Source organism: Gossypium arboreum, chromosome 10 (genome assembly GCF_025698485.1).
Source record: "Gossypium arboreum isolate Shixiya-1 chromosome 10, ASM2569848v2, whole genome shotgun sequence".
NCBI classification, from domain to species: Eukaryota; Viridiplantae; Streptophyta; class Magnoliopsida; order Malvales; family Malvaceae; genus Gossypium; species Gossypium arboreum.
The window spans coordinates 23,018,627-23,037,748 of record NC_069079.1 but is presented as its reverse complement, the minus strand read 5'-3'; the positions used below and the strand labels follow the sequence as shown (position 1 = coordinate 23,037,748).

The 19,122-nt window shown below is 31.9% G+C and overlaps 1 protein-coding gene across 1 annotated transcript; it reads left to right on the top strand.

Annotated features, from left to right (window-relative positions):
• Nucleotides 1-6,676: 6,676 nt before the first annotated feature.
• Nucleotides 6,677-18,319, top strand: LOC108452835 (long chain base biosynthesis protein 1-like). Its single transcript, XM_017750619.2, has 14 exons — nucleotides 6,677-7,098; nucleotides 9,329-9,453; nucleotides 11,532-11,654; nucleotides 11,944-12,038; nucleotides 13,162-13,253; nucleotides 13,628-13,721; nucleotides 14,020-14,092; nucleotides 14,196-14,328; nucleotides 14,982-15,156; nucleotides 15,804-15,944; nucleotides 16,023-16,118; nucleotides 16,434-16,575; nucleotides 17,068-17,195; nucleotides 17,770-18,319. The coding sequence occupies exons 3-14, from the start codon at nucleotides 11,549-11,551 to the stop codon at nucleotides 17,935-17,937; spliced, it is 1,443 nt and encodes a 480-aa protein (XP_017606108.1). The 5' UTR covers nucleotides 6,677-7,098; nucleotides 9,329-9,453; nucleotides 11,532-11,548; the 3' UTR covers nucleotides 17,938-18,319.
• The last annotated feature ends 803 nt before the right edge of the window (nucleotides 18,320-19,122 follow it).

Genomic DNA, 19,122 nt, shown 5'->3' with positions numbered 1-19,122 from the left:
CCACCTAAAAACCAACCGAAACCACTCTTAATCAATATTCAGAAAAAGAAACAATATAAGGCTAAACGAAAGCCAAAACTTATCGAACGTGTGAACTACGATGTGCAACCAATATGAGTTGAAAATGAAATTGAAAATAGGAAAGAAAGAGAAAGGCAAATTTTGGCAAAAGAGAGGGGAAATCAAGGGGAAAAATTCGGCCAAGTTGGGAGAAAACTAAACGTCAAAAGATGAGTTAACCCCCAATCTATACGCCTAGTACATCTAGAAGCAAAAAGATATTACACTCTTCAATTCCACTGAGATGCGAACACAGGACCTCCATCACCCCCTTCACACATCTTAACCATCAAACCAGCAGACCTATTTTGATGTGTTTTTGCAACCAATAAATATAAGCCTATTGACTAGGGATAGGGCTTTAGTCATAAAAAAAATACAAAATTTGCCCAAATTAAGGCTTAAACTTGAGACCTCTCAAACACTTCTCAGAACACTTACCCACTGAGGCAAACATATATTTGTGTCTCATATTTAATCAAAACATAAATTAAAACTCGGGGCATTACATACTCTTTCCAGTTTTGCAAAATTTAATGGAGTGCTCAATGCTAGTTATTTTGGTTTTCAAGCAATGCATAAGGCTTATGATGCTTTTTATTTGAAAAAAGGTGCTTTTATAAGTTTCTCGTTTTCTTATGTTATAATGCTCTATTTGCAGGTTGTGCTTATTTTCCCGCAACGCTTCATCCTTAAGTCAAAGCTGAAAGGGCTAGATTTCAGTCATTTGACTGGTTATTAATTGTTATCTTCCATTGATGTTTAATGGGCTGCAGAAGCATTGTACATAAATCCCATTACTAGGTGAAGACATTAATGGAAATGGGGTGATAGTTAATGGAATCAAATTGAAAACTTATTCTAATACCATGTTGTCAATGAGATAGTTAGGTAACCAAGTTTAATATTCAACTTGCAACTATCTATTTTTTGGTCTTTATGTATTTGCCATTTACACATGTTCCTACAAGGCATTTGCAGGTATCTTTTGTGCATGTCTATCTTGTTTCCTTAATGTCTTCAATAGGACTGGGATCATTTTGCTTATGTCAAAGTAGATATAATAGTTAGTTAGTTAGTTAGTTAATCATTCATTAATATTGAGCAAATTAATATGATAACATTTTTTAGCTTTCTATTATGATATGTGATTTTACATCAAACATTGATTTGTGAGAAGGAATATTGTATCATGCACATTTGCTAGAGTTTTTTTATTCTACCAGGATAGTTAGAGCTTTTTAAGGCTTATTAAAAATAATACACTTGGCATATTTCAATTGTAGAGTTTAAAAGTTTCACTTTAGGAGTATAGAGAACGAACTTTTTAGGCAAATGTATGATTTCATAAACAATTTTTCTGTTTCAATGCTAGTTGGCATTGTGGATTCTTTTAAGTGGAACACTACGTAATTTGTTCAATCATCTATTATGTGAAGTCAAGACCTGAAATAGTTTGATCATTGGGTTTTCAAGCTTCAGTTGAGGAGAAAAGTTCCATGGCATTAATTTTTTTCTTCACAGAAACCACAAAGATCAAACGACACCAAATTTTCAGAGAAATATTCTTCTAGAAAGCAAGGTATTACTTTCAAAAACCAATGGCTGGTGAATTATGAATGATGCAACATATTTCTCCTCATAGTTGTTGGATTGGTGGTTTTAGTACTATATTGTGTCCATGTTTGTTTTTGCTTTTAGGGTTTATGTTTTAACAGTTTGACCACCTATTAAAGCAATTACTATCTTTGTGATAGAAAATCATAATCTTAAATCGAGGAAGAAAATAAGCCAAGGAGAGGATATTGCCGATGGCAGAACGGTACATAGATCATTAGAGAATACCTTAGGCTTGGGTTATAATTCTTGGAATTTACGACTGCTATATTTCTATTAAGTATTTTGTACCTAGGACTTGGACCAACCTGTCCATGAGAACTGTTAGGCATCAGCGCATTTTCTAACCAAAATCTTTTCTCGACCACATTTGATTAACGACTATATCTCGAATGTTCAACAATAACAAACTATTCTTTACTTCTTTAACATAGAGATCTAAATTAGACACTTGTAATTGCAAGCTGCTCGGTATGGTTTGTAAACTACTCAAATTTGACTTGGAAATTGTCGAGTAAAGCTCAAGCTCGAGTTATCAAGCTAATTGAATTCAAGTATCCTAATGCTTGACTTGAATGACTGAAGAGCCTAATCAAATATTTCTATTTTAATTGACACTGACAAATCTCTATTTTATCTCGAGCTTGAGCATATATAATTGAGTTTGAAGCTGATCAAGGGAGTCAAACTTCTTTTTTTTACTATATGAACAAGCTTAATCAAGCCTACTTATGTGAGTTTGAGCAGTTTGATTTTTATCTTGAAACAAGCTTGAGCTTTAGAAGTAAAACTGAATCAATTTTAAACCAAAATCCCATCCTTGAATTTTAGGTTGTGCTTGGCTCAATAAAACCCCTAACTTAACATGTATGTAGATACATTGCAATGTTTAATTCTTTTTTACTTGTTCAAATTATCTTTTCAGTCTGCTACAAATTATATTTTATTAAATAAATAGTTTCAAGTTTGAATACACACGTCATCAAGGATTGTCGCAAGGGTAGCCATATACACTTTGACCTTTATGTTTGAGCTTGAAACTTTCTTCTTAAGTGTTTGATGACTTATGTTGGATCAAGTCCTTTTTGTGTTTTAAGTTTTGACAATTGATATGTTTTTTTCCTTTTATGTTAAGTTAAATATGGTACATTAGTGTCAGATGTTAACTTTGTGTCGTTCTACTATTGATATGCTTTCTTCATCCTTGTAGTGTTTTACTTTTTACTTATTATTCATTTTATTTAGATGATGTTGTATCAGTCTAACATTTAGAAAGGTCTCCTCATTGTTTGTAGGAAATGGATGAGCTCTGTGATGAATGGGTCTCAAAATACCTTATTCCTCCTATCACACAAGAGATGCTGAGTGAACCTCTAGTGTTGGAAAGATGAGTATAACTGTCAGTTTTACATTAATTTTATTGGATTCTTGAAAAAATACATGGTTCGAGTTAATATATGCTTCGAAGATTTGGGAGATACACATTTCAACCAAATATATTTATTTTATTTTTTCTTCCAAACAAAATGTGTGACATTTCCTTTTTTCAACCCTTTATACTTTCTTCTCTAATTTCCTTTTCATTTGGAATCGTAATTATTAGTTATTCCTTAGGTTATTTTTACTGATGTATGCTTTTACAATAAATTTTATAGAATTTTGGTAAATACTCATGACTTGTTATAGTAGTTTAAATACTTAAGAGGCATATTCTTTTCCAAAGTGGCATAGCTTATTAGTTCATCTCTATGCAATGCTACAGGGCCCCATACTATAATCAATGGGAAAGAAGTTGTGAACTTTGCTTTTGCAAATTATCTCGGATTTGTAGGGCATGATAGTAAGAATTTCATCGCTATTACTAATTTATTCTACCATTTGGTCGACAGGAAGAGAGAATAAATAAATAAATAAACCATATATCTAGATAGCATGATTATAATCCTTTCTAAGTTTTCCTTGAAACATACACTTTTCTTCCATTTACCTTATCAAAGAGGTGTTTATGTAGGCTGTTAAGTAATATTAAAAGATAGTTTCGCAAAGGAGAAACATATGTTTTAAAAAAATTGGGAAAATTATAATGACTAATTCTCAAGGTTTTGTTTCTTTTGGCCATGAAATAAAATGTGTTTACCAGGAATCATGTACGTCTGCGTTAGAGAAATATGGTGTTGGATCTTGTGGTCCCCGTGGATTCTATGGCACAATTGGTAATCATCAATACCTATATAGTTTTGAATGGTGTGTTTTTGGATACTCTTTCTAAATCTTCTATAATAAGAAGATTCAGATTGTGACAATTCTCTTATTCAGATGTCCACCTTGATTGTGAGGCCAGAATAGCAAAGTTTTTGGGAACACATGATTCTATCCTCTATTCTTATAGGGCTTTTCGCCTTGTTCAGTGCAATCCCATGTTTTTGTAAAAAGGGCGACATAATTGTTGTGTAAGTGAAAAATGTCATTACCTTAAATGGATACATTTATGGCTATTATCCTAGGTTTGGCATTGTAAGCTGTGGTATAGATAACTTGTGAAAATTTTGGTTGTTTTTACTGTGTCTTTCGTTCTTTTTTTTTTTTAATCGCATGATGCACTTGGAATTCCCAATAATGAAAACTAGATTCCCCCCTACTTTTTGTATTCTGTGGGGCTTTTTCTTTTACTGAATTAACAGTTAGATCATCTTACTAGTAGATGTTATTCATAGGCCAGATTGTAATATATTCTGCAGTAAGCCTCCTGAACTTTTATGAATTTATGATTTTATTTACACTACCAGAGGCTCCGATGCATATGACCTTTGTGTTTGTGTGTATTTTGATGTTGCAAGTGCAATCCGTTTTCTTTTTATTATCTTCATTTTTTGCGTCTCACTTTTGCCCTTTAATTTTGACTTAGGCTCATTTTTCTATAGGGGCATTTTAGTACAGTTTAGTTTCATTTGTTATAAGAGAGGGATGTAAGCTCATTAAATAGAAATGCTGGGACATTTCTCAGCTGTGTTCATGCTTACCATTCTCTTACATTGTGGGCTAAATATATTGTGAGTGCTCTTGTAAGATAAAGCATTTCGCATCTTTATATTTTGGGGCTCATTGTTTATTTAGCAATTAAAATCCAACTTGCCTAAGCCCTGATCTGATTTCTAAACTGGACTATTTTTGAGGGTTCAGAAAACTTAATTGAGTCATTACTTTTGTATTTTAGCATTGCAAGAACCTTACTGAAAGAGTGTTGTAGTGGGAAGGTAGTTTGGTCACATTTGAAATGTTCATGTTGTGCTAATTTTTGTGTCTACATACATTCTGATTATATTAGAACTTAAATCTGATCATAGTTAGTGACTTATGTTTTTAATGATGCTTGAAGATGATTTTTGCTTGTGGTATACTGCTTTGTTTGCTTTCTTTTCTTTTTGCTCACATTGGAACAATTGGTCTCTTTGTGGTCTACGTTGTTGGAGGTTGATTATTTATCTTAATATGATCAATTAGAGACTTTTGTTTTCCATCCGTGTGCCCTAGGTAGTACGCTTGGTCATTGGTGACAATCCTAAAACAATGAAGGCAAGTGCTTTAGAGAGTGGGATACTACCGTCAAATGTGAACACTTCGGAGCCTAATCTATTTGAAGGGAAAGTTTTGAGTTTGTTATCTGATTCGCAAAGAGAAAAAAAGTTGTTGAGCAAATATTTGTATGCTTTGCTTCTCCATTCATTTTTTGAACTTTTTTGCAGCTTAAAAACAATAACAGAATATTTAAATTAATTATGTTATTATGCATGGACAATATGCTGATTATTGCCAATTGATAAACTTTTGCTTGTGCAAACAATAAGAAAGAGGGGAATGTTGTTGTAACTGGAGATGGCACTAATGATGCTCCTACTGAATCTTTAAAACACTATTTAGCTACTACTTTTTTTTTTCTTCTCTTGTTTCTTAATCTTACCATAGAACTTCAGCTTAATGATGTGGAATAATTGCTTTTTTTTTTCAACTTACTATCCTAATGGGATAGTCTGATGGGGTTTTGGATTCTTAGGTTTTGAGCCTTGATTTAGTTAGTCAGATGGGTCCTTTTATTAATATAAAAACTCTTTCTTCATGCATCTTGCTCATGTTCGGTTCTCCCTTTATTCTTTCCTCTTTTCTCCTTTTTCTTTTTCGGGTTTAGTATCAATAAAGGCTTATTTTTGAAATTAATTACGTAAATGAGCCGTTTTTAAAAATAATAATAGGTATGGACTGAAAACCCAAAAACGCATTGACGTGGACGTGTTTTCAGAGAATAATCTAGAAAAATATTTTTACGTCAGCGTTTTTTTTCCTTGTGTTAGGCAAAAGTGCGTTGATGTGGATGCACTTTTGGCCGTGTAATATCTACTGAGTTATTTGCAAATTAGGATTTAAGTTTAGGGTTTTTGGATTTGATTAGGGTTAGGAAATTTTAAATTAGGCTATTAGGTTTTTAATTGTTTAGGATTTTAGGGTTTGATTTTTTAATTGCTAAGTATTGTTCTGGAAAAAATAATTTTGACCAGATTAATTTTGAAAAAATAAATTTGATGTGGTGTGTTCGAAAAAATTATTTTATCGAGATAAAATTTATTTATTTTAAATGCTTTAAGTAGAATATATAGTCATTGCTAACATAATTAAATTTCTTAGAAATTATAAAAAGTAATATTAATTCAAATAAAAATAAAAAATTTAGAGAACTTTGAGAGCTTTTTAATAAATTTAGAGAGAAATTTAAAAGAATAATAAAAATTAGTGTTGGTGTGAAAAATAGGTTGGGCTGTTTTATACTTTTTATTTTCCAAGTGCATTTTCATCAGCAATTTTTTATTAAAGCGTGTCCACATCAATGTGTTTTTACTTAAAAAGCACTGAAATAGAAACGTTTTATAAAATTAACCCTTGAAATCGCATCTACCTCAGTTTGTTTTTAAATTTTCGATCAATACCTATTAATATTTTTAAAATGGCCCATTTCTATAAATAATTTCGGAAATTGGCCTTTATTGGTACTAAACCCAATAATTCTACTATTTTTCTTCGTTCTCTTTGTTTTCTTTTTCTCTCTTCCTCCCTTATTGTTCTTTCTAACAAACCGCTGTCGTGCCGCTGCCTCTGCCTCTGCCTCTGCCTCCACACCTTCCAGCGTCTTACGTCATATATCTATTCAATCCATAGCTCCCCATTTCTTCGCCGATTCTCTCTCACTCTCACTCTCGGTCTCTTTTCAAAATTTTCCTGTCATTCTTTTTTAGCTTTGGGTAACCACAGGCCAAAAAACACACACGCTATAATAGGAAGAGAGTTTTCGTGAGAGAGAAACCCTAAGTTTTTCTGCCGTTTCTGGTTTTTGTGATTTTTGAAATCCGCTGCTTCATCGGAGACTCATTTCAGGTGTCAATCTCTGTTTTATTTTCAGATCCATGCTTCTTTACTTGTATTTCAGTGGGTTTTTCTTAGGGTTTTTGGTTTTCAGCTTTAGAAATCACTGTTTCGTTCCGTCTTTCAAATCTATAGATCTCGGTATTGTTCTTCTTTTTTGTTTGTTTATCGTCTACTATATGTTATTCTTTATTTTTGGATTGTTTGTTTCCCTCTGTTATAGCTTTTGTTTTATTGTCTATTTCTTTTAAATCTTTGCTTAGCAGAATACCGATTGCCTAAACAAAAAGCATCCGTATGTAAATTGTTTACTGCATCCGTGTTGGCTTGATTTTAGTTCTAGCCTTCTAGGAACCCGGTGGGAGTTGTGACGCATGTAGAGTTCATTTGGTAGTTTTCTTAAAAAATCTGTACTCTAGTTTTAAAAAAAATCTAATTGGGATGCTTGTTAATATTGATAGTAATTGACGAATTGAAGAATTTCAACTGATTTGCTAATTGCAAAGGTTTTTCTCGATTTGGGTTTCATGATCATATACGGTGGAGATTGTCATGATTCGTGTATGCATATATGTTTTCTTTTTAATACTTCAAGGTGCTTGCATTCATCAGTAAGGATTGGGTATATTTTCTTTAAAATAGTTTTGAATGGAGGTCATCGATGAACTTAGTTGGGATTGTTTGTGTTCTGTTGGGTATGATTTGCAAATGGATTTTGATTGGAAGTTTTAGATAGACCCATGGTATCTCTGTATATCAGCTGAATGGGAAGTTTTGTGTGATTATTGATATATCCATGTGGTGAAAATACTTGGATTTTGGTTAAAATAGAATTATATTCATCTGTGTTACCTAGCCTTACATGAAGGGGAATTGAGTTGTAATCTATTAAGTGAATAGGTTCTAGTCGCAACCCTTAGATTAACATAATTTTGATTTGCTTATTGGTTGATGGTTTTTATGACTGAAAAAAGATGTGTTGGATATATTCTCTAAAAACCAATTTCTTGTTCATTTATTGTCTTAGTTGATTTCTCAATGCATTCTGGTTCTGAATAATTATTTTTTTCTTTTGAATTTTTGTTTTGGGTTAGCTTACAGAATTTAAAAATTGTCTTTGACAAATTGTTTGATAATTATTACCTTATACAAATGCTGTTTGATTGTCTTTTTTCAATGTTCTCATAGTGTATAAATGTTGAGGGTTAAATATTTTAGAATTAAAAGCAAATTGACATGATATATATACCAGTTATAATATTATTTAATCAATTTTATACAATTAATATAAAATGAAATAGTTTATGTAATAGTTTAATTTAATTATAAATTTTTTAACTTTTTTATATTATTTGATTGTTATAGTTTATAAATGTTGAGGTTAAATATTTTAGAACTAAAAGCAAATTGACGTGATATATATACCAATTATAAAAGCCATGTCATTGGGTGAACAAAATATATAATCTCAAATAGTTGAATGGCTAAATTGTAATTTTTCATAGTTTAAAGATCAGAATGGAATTTCACATATAATTCAGTGACCCACGGACCACAGTGTAGTTTAATAGCACTATAATCAAATATTCAAAACTCTATTTGGTTAACAATGGAAGTTTAATAAAACCCAGGGTTTAGCTGCTTCCATGCTCTTTTTCTTCTTCATATCTGGAAAATATTGCCATCTAATTCAGAAGTACTTCTGGGTAAGTCTTTTTTTCTCAATTTTCTACCTTAACTATTGATTAAATCATTAATCTTACATTCTTTTCATATTTATATACATAAATATATTTTAATGAATTTGGGTATTCTAGATGATAGTTTATTCTTAATGGAACTTTGGATATGTGGCAAATATTTTCATTTTGGGGAGTAAATTTTGGTACAGAAATTGCATATTAGTCCAACATCATCTGTGTATTCAATTGAATGTGTTTTCCGTCTTGTAAGTATGTTGCTTATGGATTCCTTGACGAAGATATCTTTCAATCGTTGCATTAGATGTATTCTTTGATCGACATGCTGTTGCTGTCATGCTTCATAGTCTCAAAATTATCTCGGTTTTATGGAACCTTGCGTAGGACTCATTTATGATGCATATTTTATCTCATTCTACGGTTTTTGTTTGTCTAATTGATAATAGAAAGATCCAAGGATGGTTGTTTTTTTTTTCTTTGATTCTTCTATGTGTTGGTTCACGAAAGAAGGAATGTTTTACGATTTTTCACTCCTTCAACAGATAGGATTTCGAGAGGACTGGAATAAGCACTTTAGTCGCTGTGGGAGTCCGAGATATTAGTGCAACTTGGTTCTGCAACAGGTGTCTATAAAAGCCTTGTAAAGTACTTGGTTGGAGTTCTGCAGGTTTGTCTACATTGTCTTGTTGTATGTAGCTGTTGCGATCTGATAAGTTGAAGAGTGATTATTTGTTTGGTTCATAAAATGGCTATTCTGCAGAAGCAGCAAGATAATAGTAACACTGCTATTTGTATAATTTTTCCCGACCTTTTCTTTTACATCATGTTAGGATAATTTTAAAGGCTTCATTGGTGATTTCCATGTCCAACTCTGCTACCCCCCGCCCCCAAAGCTACTAGATCTGGCTGTGGGTATATATGCCCAGTAATCAGATGCAAACTCTTAGATTTCACTGCTGCTGTTAATTCTGATTAGCACATTGGATTCCTCATATGGTCATTTTTTCAACCTACTTGATGCAATATAGTTAAAGTAGGCATTATCTTAATTGAAAGCTTCAATTATTTTTATATTCCTTGATCTTATTCCTTTCAAACAGAAACGATAATCATAGTATTACTAGTTTACTACTTTATTCCCGTTCTTTGAGCCAAATGGAAATATGGCTCTCTCCTTTAATCTATTTCCTTATAAAATATTTCTCATTTGTACCTAATTCCATTCTTTGAACAAGTCGTGCTGTTAGTTGTCCTATTTAATCTCTGAGCTTTCAACCTTGCAGTTTACCCTGTTTCCTGCTCATGATATTAAATTTCTTTAATTGTTTGATGAATCATAAACTGTTTCCTTCTGTCCTTTATTTCAATTGTGTTAAAAGCTCTTCGATGCAAGCCTTCATCTGAATATCTTCTAGCTCACTCATCTGTTCTTTAGTCATGTCATTAGTGCTTAATGTGCAGAATTGCTTAAGTAGATGAACATATTAATTACACTGTTCTCCTGTTTGTAGCTTTGCTTGGTTTATTAATATTTTGTCCTTAAGTGTAGATACTGAGTTGCACACTCTATGCGAACTTGCCAAGTTGCTTATGAAAATTTTGTTTGATGAAGGAAATTTTGTATTTTTAAGCATAATAATCACTGATTCAAACATAACTTTTTGTTTTGATCACTAAATTTTAAAAAATTACAATTTAGTTATTAATGCTTCAAAATTGTTTTATTTAGGCACTTGGCTGTTAATTGACTTAACTCCTAATGAAGGTGACATGATAATTTTTAACTAGTACGATAATAAATTTAGTCCCTAAATTTTATACTTTCTATCAAATTGACTCTAATTCTATATAAAATATTAAAAACTTCAAAATTCCTTTTAAATAAATTAGAAAATTCTGACAAATATATAACAATTATAAATATATAAATTTAAATATATATATAAAACATAAAAAACATTTACACACGTAAATACATAAAATAGATAAAATAATAAAATAATAAATACATAACAATAAGAATTTTCAGTCCAACTGGTTGGTCCGGTTTCACTTATAAAGAGAACTATCCTACCTTTCTTTCTTTCAATATCGTTCTATTGTCATGTGCGTCATAAAATTCTAAATCTCCTCCTCGTGGCCGTAGTCGTCGGTTTCTTCTTCTTCGTCGTCAAATTAAAAGCCAGCCAAACTCTCAAACCAATATAAATACCTATAAAATATTATAAACTGAATCAAGAGGATTGTCGGAGCTCGCATCAGGTACTTAACTTTTCACTTCTGTCGGATTCTTTATTTTTTAATGATTTTGAGTTGAATTTCTACATGCCCAATTCTCTAATATTGAGTTGCTCAATCAAATCTTAGTGATCTCCTAAGGTTCTTTTATTTTTTTTTTTCGACTTTTAAGCTGATTAGCAGATCAATCCTTTGAAACTTTAAAATTACTCAATTTTTTCTTCTCTATCTCAACATTTAATATAGAAGTTTGCTGTATTGTTGATTACTCCTTCAATATTTTGCATCATTTTTTGTTTCTGTGTAATATTGTTGTTGATTTATATTAGTAAACTATTTTTGTTTTTTGTTCATTCTGATTAGTTTAGGTAATTCTTTCAAATTATGTTGGAAGTAATTGTTGTATTTTAGTCATTTATTCATTTCAAATAAATGAATTAATGGTGGATTTCTCATTGCTTTAGAAAAAAAACAAAGTTCATCATCTAATACTTTCTATTTGTGCAGTGGACTTATTGACAACAATGGAATTAGCTGCATTAAACTTAGTTAATGCCACTTTAAATTGGATCACTTTTGCTTTGGATGCCCCTTCTGCACGAGCTGTGGTGTTTGGAGTTCACATAGGCGGTACACTCTTAACTCCTGTTTACATCATGCTAGATTTTTCTATGTCGAATTCCAGTGTGAGTATTAGAACAGATGAGTGTCTGACACAAGAATGTTAGTTGTTCCTAGAGTTCTATGTATTTGGAGGATCCTTGAGACTCATTTCCCAATACCCATGTCGAGATACATGTTGGACATGGATACTTCAAAAAATAAAAAAAGTCAGGAGCAACATAGATCTTTTCTCTCATTCATACTTGACATGTATACATTGTCTCTTATTTCTTTTCTTTTTTTTTTTCTATTACAGGGCATTTATTTGTGGAAGTTCTTCTTTTGGTGGTAATTTTTTTTCTGATTTCCCAGAAAAGTTACAAGCCTCCTAAGCGGCCATTGACAAAGAAGGTTTTGTTGCAATTCTACTTCTAATTAATGTTTCCATGGATAGATATTGCTTCAAGTTTATGTAGGCTTGGGTAATAATTCTTGGAATTCATGACTGCTATATTTCTATTAAGTATTTTGTACCTAGGATTTGGGCCAATATGTCCGTGAAAACTGTTAGGCACCGGCGCCTTTTCTAACCAAAATCCTTTCTTGACCACATTTGATTAATGGCTATAACTCGAAGGTTCAACAATAACAAACTATTCTTTACTCCTTTAAACATAGGGATCTAAATGAGACACTTGTACTTGCAAGCTGCTTGGTATGATTTGTAAACTACTCAAATTTGACTTGGACATTGTTGAGTAAAGCTCAAGCTCGAGTTATCAAGCTAATTGAATTTGAGTATCCTAATGCTTGACTTGAATGACTGAAGAGCCTAATCAAATATTTCTATTTTAGTTGGCACTGACAAATCTCTATTTTATCTTGAGCTTGAGCATATATAATTGAGTTTGAAGCTCATCATGGGAATCACACTTTTTTTTTTACTAGATGAACAAGCTTAATCAAGCCTACTTAAGTGAGTTTGAGCAATTTGATTTTTATCTTGAAACAAGCTTGAGCTTTAGAAGTAAAACTGAATCAATTTTAAACCAAAATCCCATCCTTGAATTTCGAGTTGTGCTTGGCTCAATAAAACCCCTAACCTAAAATGTATGTAGATACATTGCAATGTTTAATTCTTTTTACTTCAAATTGTCTTTTCAGTCTTCCACAAATCATATTTTATTAAATAAATAGTTTCAAGTTTGAATACACACGTCATCAAGGATTGTCACAAGGGTAGCCATATACACTTTGAGCTTTATGTTTGAGCTTGAAACTTTCTTCTTAAGTGTTTGATGACTTATGTTGGATCAAGTCCTTTTTGTGTTTTAAGTTTTGACAATTGATATGTTTTTTTTCCTTTTATATTAAGTTAAATATGGTGCAATTGTGTCAGATGTTAACTTTGTGCCGTTCTACTATTGATATGCTTTCTTCATCCTTGTATTGTTCTACTTTTTACTTATTATTCATTTTATTTAGATGATGTTGCATCAGCCTAACATTCTGAAAGATCTCTTCATTTTTGTAGGAAATAGATGAGCTCTGTGATGAATGGGTCCCAGAATCCCTTATTCCTCCTATCACGCAAGAGATGCTGAGTGAACCTCCAGTGTTGGAAAGGCGAGTATAACTGTCAGTTTTACGTTAATTTTATTGGATTCTTTAAAAAAATATATGGTTCGAGTTAATATGCTTAGTCTTGCTTTGAAGATTTGGGAGATACACATTTCAACCAAATATATTTATTTTATTTTTTCTTCCAAAAAAATGTGTGACATTTCCTTTTTTCTGCCCTTTATGTTTTCTTCTCCATTTTTCTTTTCATGTGGAATCATAATTATTAGTTATTCCTTAGGTTATATTTACTGATGTATACTTTTACAATAGATTTTATAAAATTTTGATAAATTCTCATGATTTGTTATAGTAGTTTAAATACTTAAGGCAGATTTTTTTTCCGAAGTGGCATAGCTTATTAGTTCATCTCTATGCAGTGCTGCAGGGCCCCATACTATAATCAATGGGAAAGAAGTTGTGAATTTTGCTTCTGCAAATTATCTCGGATTTGTAGGGCATGATAAGTTACTTGTAAGAATTGCATTGTTATTATTAATTTATTCTACCATTTGGTCGACAGGAAGAGAGAATAAATAAATAAATAAACCATATACCAAGATAGCATGATTATAATCCTTTCTAAGTTTTCCTTGAAACATACACTTTTCTTCCATTTACCTTATCAAAGAGGTGTTTATGTAGGCTGTTAAGTAATATTAAAAGATAGTTTCGCAAAGGAGAAACATATGTTTTAAAAAAATTGGGAAAGTTATAATGACTAATTCTCAAGGTTTTGTTTCTTTGGCCGTGAAATAAAATGTGTTACCAGGAATCATGTACTTCTGCGTTGGAGAAATATGGTGTTGGATCTTGTGGTCCCCGTGGATTCTATGGCACAATTGGTAATCATCAATACTTATACAGTTTTGAATGGTGTGCTTTTGGAGACTCTTTCTAAATCTTCTATAATAACAAGATTCAGATTGTGATGATTCTCTTATTCAGATGTCCACCTTGATTGTGAGGCCAGAATTGCAAATTTTTTGGGAACACATGATTCTATCCTCTATTCTTATGGGCTTTCCACCTTGTTCAGTGCAATCCCATGTTTTTGTAAAAAGGGCGACATAATTGTTGTGTAAGTGAAAAATGTCATTACCTTAAATGGATACATATATGGCTATTATCCTAGGTTTGACATTGTAAACTGTGGTATGAATAACTTGTGAAATTTTTGGTTGTTACTCTTGTCTTTTGTTCATATTTTTTTAATCGCATGATGCACTTGGAATTCCCAAGAATGGAAATTAGATTCCCTCCTGCTTTTTGTATTCTGTGGGGCTTTTTCTTTTACCGAATTGACAGTTAGATCATCTTACTAGTAGATGTTATTCACAGGCCAGATTGTAATATATTCTGCAATGGGCTTCCTGATACGTGAGACCCCACCTTTACAATATTTTAAAAACTAAACTAATTAATGTGATACATGGTTTAGAATTGTTAAGCAAAATCATAAAATTATTTACTTTAGGTAGAATGCATTTTTGTATGCTTGGAGGAAAGCATATGAAGATTGGGTTTATTGTCCTTTGTGTGCATTTTGTCAGCTGCTGAATTTTGAAAGGTGTTTAGGGGCCCAAATTGTTTTTTGAGTTGTCTTATTTTATTGCACCTTTCTTAGCATAAAAGTGTACTTTTTCTTTTAATATTACAATTTTACAGAATTTAAGGCATAGATTTGTATCCTATTTATTAGTTACATTTTTTGTTTTGTTTTTGGTTATCCAGGGATGAGGGAGTCCATTGGGGAATACAAAATGGCCTCTACCTTTCTAGAAGCACCATTGTTTATTTCAAGCACAATGATATGGATTCTCTGGAAAAAACTCTTGAGAAAATTACAGCACAGAATAAGCGGGCTAAGAAATTACGGCGCTACATTGTGGTTGAATCTGTGTATCAGGTATGTTATGTCAAGTTCTCACAAGTTTCAACGATTGTATCCTTAGCGTGCCCATGTTTACATAAATAGCCATGTTTGTAGGATTTGGCTAATAAATACAGTTGTATGACAAGAACTTGTTTGGTGCACGTTTGTAAAATCAACATGCTTGTGGCATTGCATGTCAATGCAATGGACTTTGTACATTCATTCCAGACGTCTACTTCCTTGCATAATTATGATCTATTACAACATTCTCATTTAAACCATGCCCATCTTTTGTTAATACATCAAAGTCAGAACAAAATATGATGGGTGAGTGCTATAACAAAGCAATAGTGATGCTGCAGAGAGAATATATATTTTTTCTTAACGAAATTGCTTAGAATTACATACTTGCCAAAAAGCAACTATCATTCTTTGGCTTCTTAGGGAATAATTCTTAACGGAAATTTGTTAATTGTTTACTATTTGTTTTACCCTGCTGCATGTTTGTAAAATAGTGGTACATATGAGGAGACTTGGAAAAAATGTAGGAGGGCCCTTTTGAGCAAAAAACTGTGAGGTCCAATGGTTCAAAGTTGATGATACCTTGTATTGGCTGGTTCTTACTGATTTTCCTAATTGTAGTCTCACCATATCTAACATTTTGTTGGTTAAATATGTAGAATTCGGGTCAAATAGCTCCTTTGGACAAGATCATCAAGTTGAAAGAGAAGTATCGCTTCCGTGTCTTATTGGATGAGACCAACTCATTCGGTGTACTTGGTCGTACTGGAAGGGGTCTCACTGAATACTGCGGGGTTCCGGTGTGTTTATATTTTTTTTAAGTTACTATTTTATGGTTGCTTGGTTTTGTTGGTCACTAACTGTTGAACGTACTGCAGATAGAGAAGATAGACATTGTTACTGCTGCCATGGGACATGCATTGGCAACAGGAGGAGGATTCTGCACTGGAAGTGCTCGTGTCATTGATCATCAAGTATGTAGTCTATGACCTTTTAGTATTGTTGAATATTGGAAGCTCTACCTAGTTTTACTCGTCATAAACATTATTTTTAGTAGATAGACTCAAAATAGTCAAGACTATACTAGTGAATTTACCTTTTTTGTTCTAGTATCGTAACGTGTATATCGGTGTGTTTACGTATACCATCTGTTATATCAGTATTTTTCAAATGTTGCTCATATATATATTTATTTATTTATTTGTATATGTTTGTATGGTACCAACCACCCTGGATAGACTCCTAATACACTTGTAAAATGTTAATGGTAATTCTATGATTGGTGGCAGCGGTTGAGCAGTTCTGGCTACGTCTTCTCTGCATCTTTACCCCCATATTTGGCTAGTGCTGCAATTACTGCTATTGACATCTTAGAGCAAAATCCTGATCTGACATCAAAGCTGAAGGAAAACATTGCCATTTTATGGAAAGGTTGGTTTTGAGCTTAACATTTTCTTTCTTGTATGGTTTTAAGGATTTCCTTTGTTTCTGTGATGATGCTCTTGTCCTCTGGTTTCAACTTGTCTGTTACATTGGTCAGTAGTCCATAGTAGATAAAAGTACATACAATGTTTATGGTTGACAAAACCTTTTTTGGTTCTAAATAGAAGCTGAAATGTCATTAACCTCTGTAACATGCAAACATCTTGTCACAAAGCACATCGGTGTCTCTTTTAGTGCAAGCCCTTGTTTCATAGTAGATAAAAATGCAGACAATTTTTTTATGATTGTTGTATAATTGACCAAACCATTTCCGGTTCTTAACTTGTGATAGGAATTGATATTTTTTCTGATTAATCTCTGCAATATGCTAACATCGGATCACAAAGCACGTTGTTGTATTTTGTAGTGCGATCCTTTGTTCGGTGGTTATTGTGTAATTGATCTAATCACTTCGGTTTTGAACTTGTTGTGAAAACACAGGACTCTCTGATATCCGGGGGCTTTCAATAGCAAGCAATCCAGAATCACCGATTGTTTTCCTTGTGCTTGAAAAATCAACTGGTTCAATGAAAAGTGACCTCCAGCTACTTGAAGACATTGCTGATCGTGTAAGTACACCATTCTCATGTTTCCTTCTTATTAGTAGCGGCGAGGTTATATTATTCTGAATCTTTATTTTTCTTGAAATATTTTATATTTGTACATGAGTATGCATATATGATTTTCTAAATCTATATACAACTTAAAAATCATTGTTGCTTTAACTCTTTCATTTTCTTGAAATACCTGTGTCCGACATATTTCTAGATATGTAGATGACTTGACTTTCCAAAGACCTAAGCACATAGGAAAAATTCAATATTCCTGTATCGGGAACATACTTGTAACTAACACATCTGAATTCAAGTAATACAAGTCTATGCTACTCTACTTGATTGTGGGTGCGGATATGGGTATGTTTCCAACGTCAATATATTCAAATTTTTTCATACGTTTGGAAGATCTATGGAGGGTCATATTTTCATATTCCTATTCAAATGTCTCAGTTATAGATATTTCACGGAAAATAAAGTTCAGACAACATATAATTCAGACATATTGAAATGTGACTGACATTCTCGAGTCCAGGTAACATAGAAAAGTGGATATAGATACCTGATTGAAAACATTTACATTTCACAGGCCTTGAAACAAGAATCCATTTTTGTAATGGCTTCAAAAAGATCAACTCTCGATAAATGCCCCCTTCCTGTCGGGATTAGACTGTTCGTTTCATCCGCCCATTCAGAGTTCGACCTGCTTAAGGCATGTGAATCACTCAAGCGAGTCGCAGCAGCGATGCTTAGGTGAGTGATACCCATCATATATATGTGTGTATGTATGGATTAGTATCTACTGTCAGTATAGTTTTTTAACTTCACAAGCGGAGTTAAAAATCCGGCATGTTATATTATATTTGAAAAATAAAATAAAAATAAGAAAAGAGATAATGACAGTTTTTTATTCCATTTGTAGAGCTAAAAAACCTATACTAGCATTGGATATGATAAATTATTCTTTTCAAGATTTTGTTTTTAACTGCATTGGAAGATTTTTGGAATTGTTCACTTTTTCTTAGATTTTCTCTAGCAAGAAAACAAAATGTAACTACGATTTAAACGTTTTACTTTATTTTTATAATTTGTTGTAAATACATTAAATGGATGTCTATAATCCCTTTAAACATATTAAAGTAATGAGATAAATTTTTTACTTCATTTATAATCAGGAAATCATTAAATGAAGTAATTAAAAAACTTAATTTATTGAATGTAATACATTTACTAATTGAATGTAAAGGAGTTTATATATAGTACATTGTAAGTGAAAATTAAACAATAAAAATTCTCTCGTATTTTTCATTCACTTTTTACTTATTATTGTTTTATTAATTTTTCTGTAACATGTTATTAGAACGAGCTTCTATGAGTTCATAGTGAAGTTTACGTCATTTTGACTTCACATAATTTGTTCGTATAACTTCTGTTAAACTATATACATGATTATAATGTTAAAACTTACCAATCTTGAATTTGCGGCTTTAGACATCTCAAATAAGAATTATTTGTCATAGGTGTTAGATGTTAAAATCAACCTAGATGCTAAAGGTGTAGGAAATACTATATTAATAGATAAAGAAGCATTTAATCACGATAAGGTAAAAGCAATGATTTTCATCTGTCATCATCTACATTAAGGATTAAAAATGAAATATCTCATTGTAAACGATCCTTTTGAGTTGTGGAAAAATTTGAAAGAACGATTTAACTATTAAAAAACGGTGATACTCTTTAAAGCTCGTTATGATTGAATATATTTATGGTTGCAATATTTTAAAACTGTAAGTGAATATAATTTAGAACTTTTTAAAATTAGTTCTCAACTAAAATTATGTGGAGAAAACATAATTGATGAAGATTTGTTAGAGAAAACATTTTTAACCTTTCATGTTACTAATGTGTTTCTACATCAGCAATATCGTGGAAAAGGTTTTAA

What these genes read in the sequence shown, in the direction of transcription:
- LOC108452835 (XM_017750619.2), top strand. Translation starts at nt 11,549, where the DNA reads ATGGAATTAGCTGCATTAAACTTAGTTAATGCCACTTTAAATTGGATC. An exon ending in GTTTGGAGTTCACATAGGCG is followed by an intron (nt 11,655 to 11,943) that starts GTACACTCTTAA and finishes TTTCTATTACAG; the next exon opens with GGCATTTATTTGTGGAAGTT. An exon ending in TGGATTCTATGGCACAATTG is followed by an intron (nt 14,093 to 14,195) that starts GTAATCATCAAT and finishes TCTCTTATTCAG; the next exon opens with ATGTCCACCTTGATTGTGAG.